The sequence below is a fragment of the Lindgomyces ingoldianus genome (genome assembly GCF_010093535.1).
Source record: "Lindgomyces ingoldianus strain ATCC 200398 unplaced genomic scaffold BDR25scaffold_104, whole genome shotgun sequence".
In the NCBI taxonomy this organism is placed as follows: Eukaryota; Fungi; Ascomycota; class Dothideomycetes; order Pleosporales; family Lindgomycetaceae; genus Lindgomyces; species Lindgomyces ingoldianus.
The window spans coordinates 1-7,945 of record NW_022985265.1 but is presented as its reverse complement, the minus strand read 5'-3'; the positions used below and the strand labels follow the sequence as shown (position 1 = coordinate 7,945).

At 40.2% G+C, this 7,945-nt stretch overlaps 1 protein-coding gene across 1 annotated transcript; it reads right to left on the bottom strand.

The window, feature by feature from the left end:
- Positions 1–5,184: 5,184 nt before the first annotated feature.
- On the bottom strand, positions 5,185–7,931 carry BDR25DRAFT_364019 (uncharacterized protein; the record flags this gene model as incomplete). Its single annotated transcript, XM_033696817.1, has 8 exons — positions 5,185–5,300; positions 5,351–5,400; positions 5,434–5,440; positions 5,569–5,820; positions 5,854–6,709; positions 6,767–7,522; positions 7,601–7,869; positions 7,910–7,931. 8 exons carry the CDS (start codon positions 7,929–7,931, stop codon positions 5,185–5,187), a joined length of 2,328 nt encoding a protein of 775 aa, XP_033539348.1.
- Between the last annotated feature and the right edge of the window lie 14 nt (positions 7,932–7,945).

Below are 7,945 nucleotides of genomic sequence, written 5' to 3'. Positions count from 1 at the left end.
CTATACCTAATACCTATGCCGCTTCTCTAACCACGCTGCATACTCTCTCTAGTCTCCGCCTAGCTTTCCGCAGTATCCGCACTGTTGGATAATCCCAACTGCCTAGCCATCCCTAACAGCAGCTGCTTGTACTAGCGGTACTACTACATTTAGCTATTAACACTTTGCTATAACATCCCTGCCTGTAGCGCAATGCCTCTAACTAATAGAGCAGCGTTAACAACTGTTTTTAATGCTGTTGTTGTGTATACCTTTTTAAAAATAGTCTATGTTAACCCTATGCACACTTACCTGTGCTGTACACTTTATTATCTTGTGCGTCTACCACTTGTCCCGCCCTAAGTTGTCTAGCACCCAGCATATAGCGCATTCTGCCTGCACCTTATCTATTATCTCTTAAACTTGTTGCTACTTAGTGCTTGTCTTTTACTATAAATGCTTAAACTTGCAGACTCTCTCTTTACACTAGTTACATCTAGTAGACTTAATGTTGTTGCACGCTACAGCTTTGCTGTCTATGTACATGCTTATTAGCGCTTGTTAGCACCTGCGGCCTGTTAAAAACAACCCTACAGCCTACACATATAAGTTATTGCTGTGCTTAAGCATCTTTTGTTTTATAGATCTATGCTTTATAATAATAACTAAGTTAACCTCCTCTCTAGCTTGCCCTCTACGCCCGCTCTCTTGCGCGAAGTTAATCATGCTCCACAGCATCCCCACGTGTGGTATATACACCACCCTAGGGTAATCAACCCCTGTCCTTAGCGCTGACGTAGCTATAATTAGCCTACTAGAGCTAAGCCACTACTTTACCTGTTTAGCGCAATTAGGGATGTTAGCGTAATAGTATTTGCATCTAAGCTCTTCTGCTACCCTCTAACACTGTTCCTTGCTGCGGCAGTACACTACGCCCTTCTCTCCTGTTGCAAGCAACAACAACTGCTGCTGTAAGCCTACTGTAAGCGCTGTCTCCTCTAGCTTGCTAGCTTAACACTACAACACAAAGTATTGCGTGTTTAGCTAGACAGTGCTAGCGTGTAAGTACGTTGCACACTAAACTAGCATGCTAGCCTCTAGTTTGCACTCTTATAATAGTAAAAGCGTTGCTATAAGTAGTACTATTAGGCATAGTAGTAACTATAGATTAAAGCACTGTTTCTAGGCTTCTTAAGATAAATAATAGGTTTTAGATATAATATATAGGATAATAATTAATTATATTTATTAATAAATGTTTATTTTTTCTTTTTGTCTACTCTTTTTGTGTTGCTTAGCTTTGTTTTTCTAGTCTAAGTCCCTTGCGCACTAGCCCTATGCGCGACTAGCTGTAACATGCTGTAAGTTGTTGTAAAATGCTATAACATACTGCAACTTACAGCAACATACTATTTAAGCTTATTACTTATACTATGTAGCAGCTTTTGCCTAGCGTTTCTTCTGTCTTAACAGTAGGTGCGCATATCTAACAGTAGTATGCGACCCTAGCAAGCATGTACAAGTAGTGCTTCACCCTGCACAGTTGCTAGGCTAGGGCATTAATACCTTAAGCATAGCTAGAAAGCAGAGAAACCTAGTGCATTAGTAGTAGTAGTAGTAGTAGTAGTTGTTGTAGTTGTAATTGTAGTTAAGGCCTACAGCAGAACTGCAAAGACTATGCGCATATCTTTATAAAGAAAAATTAAAATTAATTACACAGTTACTAGGCTAGTGCATTAATGCCCTAAGTATAGCTAGGAAGTAGAGAAACCTATTGCGTTAGTAGTAGCAGTGGTAATAGTTGTAGTTGTAGTTAATAGTTAGGGCTAGTAGCTGCTGCGCTAACAGCAGAGCTATGTGCGCATCTTTATAAAGGAAAACTTATAATTAACTACACAGTTACTAGGCTAAAGTGTTAATGCCCTAAGAAAAGCTAGGAAGTAGGGAAACCTATTAGGTTAGTAGTAGTAGTAGTAGTTGTAATTACAGTAATAGTAGTAGTTATATTGTTATAGTTAACACCTATAGCTAGTAGCTGCTACGCGAAATGCAGACCTTGTGCGCACGTCCCTAGAAAGAAAAACTCTAAATTAAATGCATAATTACTAGGCTATAGTGTTAAAACCTTAAGCATAGCTAGAAAGAAGAGAAACCTATTAAGGTAGCAGTAGTTGTAGTTGTAGTTGTGGTCTACTGCGGAACTGCAGAGCCTGTGCAGGTATTCTTATAAAGGAAAATTAAATTAATTGCGCAGTTGCTAGGCTAGGGCATTAATGCTCTAAGCGCAGCTAGAAAGTGGTAGTAATAGTAGTAGTTGCAGTTATAGTTAATAGCTAGGGCTAGTAGCTGCTGCGCTAACAGCAGAGCTAGTGCGCGCATTTTTATAAAGAAAAACTTACAATTAACTACATAGTTACTAGGCTAAAGTGTTAATGCCTTAAGCACAACTAAGAAGTAGAGAAACCTATTACATTAGTAGTAGTAGTAGTTATAGTTGTAGTAATAGTAGTAGTTAAAGTTGTAGTTAACAGTCTAGGCTAGTAGCTGCTGCGCTAATAGCAGAGCTAGTGCGCGCATTCTGTAAAGAAAAACTTATAATTAACTGCACAGTAGCTAGGCTAGAGCGTTAATGCCCTAAGTAGAGCTAGGAAGTAGGGAAACCTGTTGCGTTAGTAGTAGTAGTTGTAGTAGTTGTAGTTACAGTGATAGTGGTAGTTAAAGTTGTGGTTGACAGTTAGAGCTAGTAGCTGCTGCGCTAATGGCAGAGCTAGTGCGCGCATCTTTATAAAGGAAAACTTACAATTAACAGTTGCTAGGCTAAAGCGTTAATGCCCTAAGCAGAGCTAGGAAGTAGGGAAACCTGTTGTAGTAGTAGTAGTTGAAGTTGTAGTTGACAGCTAGGGCTAGTAGCTGCTGTGCGAACTGCAGAGTCTGTGCGCGCGTTGCTGCAAAGAAAAATTAAAATCTACTATATAGTTACTAGGCTAAGGTATTAATGTCTTAGGCATAGCTAGAAGGTAGAGAAACTTATTATGTTAGTAATTATTATAGTTGTTGTAGTTTTATTATTGTAGTCTGTAAGCATAGGCTTGTTGCTAGGGTGTAAACTGCAGAGCCTGTGCGTGTTTTCTAGTAAAAGAAATAATAAAATTAATAGCGCTGTTACTACGCTAAAGAATTAATGCTATAAGCATAGCTAGGAAGTAGAGAGCTATGTTGTTAGTTATAGTTGTTATTGTAGTCAGGTCTGCAGGCAGGGCGCTGGTGCAGCAATGCGCGCGCGATGCCTGCGCGCGCAGGAAAATTAAAATCTACTGCGCAGTTAGAGTTGCAGTAAAACACTACTACATCTGTACATTTTTGCAAAAAAAACACTAGTAGGGGCAAGTTTAGGTTAAAGCCTAAAAGTTTACTTACTATTATAATAGAATCTAGGCACAGGATAGGGGACAGATTTTAGGGGTTTTGTTTAACAGATTCTAGTTATTTGCTGCTTGCTTAGGCAACGCGCTAAACAGAATAAGAAAGTTAGGGTTATAAAAAGCTAGCAATCTGTAGCTATATATTAGATACTGTAATAGGTGGCGCTATAGTCAAGTCTACTAATCTAGGCTAAAAAGAGAAGCAAAAAGGGGGTTAGATCTAGCGCAATGCCTAATTAAAACAAATAAGGCCTAACCTATAGCAGTTGCAGAGAGATAGGCTTTATTAAAAATAAAATTAGCATAAACCTTAGCCTTTAAAAAAGTAGTTAAGTAGGTTAATTAGTTAGTAAATATTTTAAAGTGTTTACTAGCATTAATCTATAAGCTAGAGTAGAGGTTAAAGAGGGTATAAAAGATGCTGTTTACTTAGGCAAATTTTTTACTTACACTAATTACTTTTTTATTACTTACCTTAGTGTAAGAGCTACTAGTTTTAGCTTTAGTATGTGTAATAGCATTTTAGTTTAATAGCTTAATAAAGCTTAAAAGAGTATTAAGACTATATATAACTTTTTTAGCTTACTTAACTTTGCTATACTTTATTATTTTAAACTAGATAACTTTCTTTATCTGCTAGAAAAAAAACTATGTTAAGATTAAAACTTAGCAGCTAGACACTAGGTTTTAGAGACTAGTAGAAAAATAATATAAGATTAGAATATATATATAAGTCTAGCTATAATACTTTAAAGAGGCTAAAAAAAGTTAGTTATAGTTAAAGTATAAAAATTAAAAAGTCTAACTTAATACTAAAAATATAAAAATAAAGCTTAAGTTTAGAAATATAAAAGTAATATAGTATCTTAAAATAGTTAAAGTAACTTTATAGTTAAAATAAGGCCTTTAGTAGTAAGGTAGACATAATCTACACTTGCCTAAAATAGAAGTTTTTAAGCATTTAGAATATTAGCTAGAAAGAAGTAATAAACTAAAGACTACTTAGTTATATCTAGTATTTTTATTAAAAAGTAGTATAATTTAACTTAGGCTTTCTTAATAAGTTATGTTTTACTTATTATATACTTTTATTTGCTTTACCTAACAGTAGGAGTTAATATAATTAAGTTATAGTTTAATTAAAGCTACTTATACTTTTTAACTTTCTACTAAAAGTTATAATGTAAAGCTATGTAAGAGCACTAAAGACATAAGCAACTAGATTATATTTATTACTAGAGGAGTCTTTTACAGGAGTCTATATATATGCGAAATAAGTAGGTAAGTTGTGGCAACAGACTGTGCTAAGATGCATACAACTATAGTGCTAACGCATAATTATTATGTAACAACACATCTAACTATTGTGCAACTATAGTAATAACACATCTAAGTGTTACTACTACAAACACACCCCCCTAGCTTAAAATAAAGCAAATGTATAGGCAGAATAAAAGCTAAACAAAAGATAGACAGATTTGTAAGCAATTTGTATAGTAAATAGTTAAAAAGATGTGTGCAGTGCATAGAGAGTTAATAATAAATTACTTGTAGAAAGGTTAGTAGAGATGTCCTCTAAACCTAATTGTTGTACAAACTCTTTATGTTTTTATCTTAGTAGCAATTTAGTGAGACTGTCTACAGGCATCTAAGCGGTAGGTTTCTAGTTAACATGTAGTCTACTAGCAGAGATCTCTTGTCGTAACTAGCTCTAGTGTATGTTAACATGCTTGCGCTTAGTTTAGAGCTTTAATAGATCTTTTGTGACAATTCCAATTGTCTGCTAATTGTCGCACCAGATAGTAGGGGTATTGTTAATTAGGAGCTGAAGTCGTGTGAAGAACAGCTTCCACCACTCCATGTCAGTACCGGCTTGCGAGAGAGCTAGGAGCTCTGCCTCTGTAGTTAATTTAGTGACAGTTTGTTGCAAGGTTAGTCTTCCAGTCTACCGCTAGACCAAAGAGCTTGAATAGATGTCCATAAGAGCTTCAACGAGTCGCTGGATCGTCCGTGAATGCAGCGTCTTATGCACCATGGAACTGGGGCTCTGCATAATTAAGCTTATAGAATGCGCTGTTTTAAGAGTTTCTTAATGTTCCTATTGTGAGATGTTTTGTACGGAGTAGGTAGCGCTAGCAATGCAGGGCTGCATCTAGGTGCTTTTGACCAGGATTGGTGAGGTGGCGTGCTAGTATTGAGTGCGCATGCGCTATGTCCGGTCGTGTGAATGATGCTATGTAGGCGAGTGAGCCTACTAGCTGTTGATAGAGCTTGGTCCTCCTATTGTTAGTGGTCTCAGTAGAGAGCTCTAGGGTTTCGCGCAGAGGTATGTCAGGTAGTCGTTTCCCGCTCTGCTCTAGATTAAATTTGGTAGCGATCTTGTTAATAAAGGAGTCTTGGACTAGGTAGCTATCCATTTCTGTGCGCATGGCTGCTTAAAATTCAGCCATACGTGGGTGTTGATCGCGATGCAGGTGCTCCTTGACAATGGAGCTAGCAAAGGTTGCAAAGTAGGTGCTGCATTGCTTTAAGCGCGTAGTGCGGTTTTCGCTGATAATGTTTGATTTGTTGATGTTAAGAGATCGTGCCTTTGGTGCATTATTTTGGTCAGGATCCGGTATATATCGCGGATCGTGTACAGAGGTAATAGGTGGCTCATGTATAGAGGTAGCAGGGTCATCGTCTGACCTAGTATTGAATGCTTCCGTCGTTTCGCGTACGAGCTGCTGAGAGCTTTCATCCTCGTTTGATTGCGAAGGTGCTGGACGAGACTTATAGCCATGCGTAGGTGCAGGTGATTCGGAGCTTCGTATGGAGCTCTGTGGCGTTGGAAGCTGAGCAGGTGTAGGGCTCTTGTCGCTCTCATGAGTCTGCTTTTCAAGCTCTGCTAGTGCGTCTAGTGACTGAGAGAGAGCGAGCTGATGCTTGAGAGAGAGGTTCTCGGTGTCGTCGTCGACTTCTGGTATGTCGATGATAGGGCGTCGCTCCTCGCGCGATGGACGATGATAGATCCTTTTGAGCTTAGTGGCTAGGGTGACTAGTTCGGGGGAGGAGCTTCGAAGCCGAGAGCTGAAGGTGGAGAGCTCTGCTCGCTCCATCTCCTCTGCGTCAATGAGCCAATGTCCGTTTTGGTATTTGAGTTTGCAGACGACGTTTTCTGAGGATCCTTGGTATAACGCGTCTCTACCAGAGTCAAAGTGGATGTCTAGGGATCTGCATCGTGCGAGACCTAGTACATTGGCAAAGAAGCCCTCGACGTATGCGACATGTGTGAGCTTGATGGTGGAGAGTCCTGCAGGTGTATTGACCTTTAGGTGGACGTCTCCCTAGCTAGTGATGGGTAGAGCTTCGCGGCCAGCGTATACGATCTCTCCAGGCATTGCGTCGCGTCGATAGGTCCAGCCGTATTGGGTGTTGTTGCAGATGTGCGCGTTTGAGCCAGGATCTAGTATCCAACGATTGATGAGGCTTGGTACAGCGACAGAGGTGCTGAAGACCTGCTGTAGAGCATTTGATTGCGGAGTTGAGCTAGGGAGCTCGCCATCATCAAAATTGATGGGTGTTGGAGCGCTTTGCTGTCTTTGTTGCTTCTCTCGCCGCTGCTTGTCCCTCTCTAGAGCAGCCAGCACTTTTGAGTTGATATTGGGGTCTTTTCGGGCCTGATTGACCTTCTGCTGGATAGATTGATCTGGTTTCCATCCTTTTGTACGAGTAGTAGGGTTCAAATATTTGCATTCGTTAAACCAATAGATGCTGCCGCAGATGCAGAGAGGTTTCGCACCAGGTTTGAACCTAGACCGATTCTGGTTTGTCCCTGCAATGCCTAGGGTAGCGAATGATCCTATAGAAGCTGCCACAGGGTTCATAGTGCGGTGCCAGGTGCGGTATTGAGAGATGTAGTCTTCCAGGCTTGGAATTGCTGCAAGATCATTACAGTCCTCTTTCTCTATAATATAGAGCAGTGCGTTGGCTGCGAACTCTGGTGCTAGAGGCTTAATCGTACGAAGGAAGTCGGTTTGCGCGCGGGTACCCTGGACATCTGGAAGATTCGCTCTTCTGCACTGCCCAACAGTTTGTAGCCATTCGCTCAGCCATGCGTCAAAATCCTTGTGTGGTTTCTTCTAAAGAGCTCGGTATTGCTCTATAAGTATCCTTTGGCGATTGGAGCTGGTTGGTGCTAGTTGACGTTTGAGCGCTACGAGTTTGTTGTAGGCATCCTTGTGATCCTCAATCAGGAAGTAGTGCTGTAGTGCGATTGTCCGAGAGATCTCTGCACTTATCCTAGCTAGAGATTTGCGCAGGATTTTGTACTCTGTGATTTTGCGCTCCCATTGATTGTGGTCAGCGGTATAGTCGGATAGGTTTTTTGCATCCATTTCGGATGGTTTGGTGGCGCCCGATTGATGATCGCTATATGTTGGCTCAACTGGTATGTCTCCTAGTTTCATCACCTCATCTGCTGAGAGCTCTGGGTTGCAGTATTCCCAGACAAACAGCTGTTCCGCGACTGACCTTTGGAGGTAGATCCATCGGTCCCAGTCATT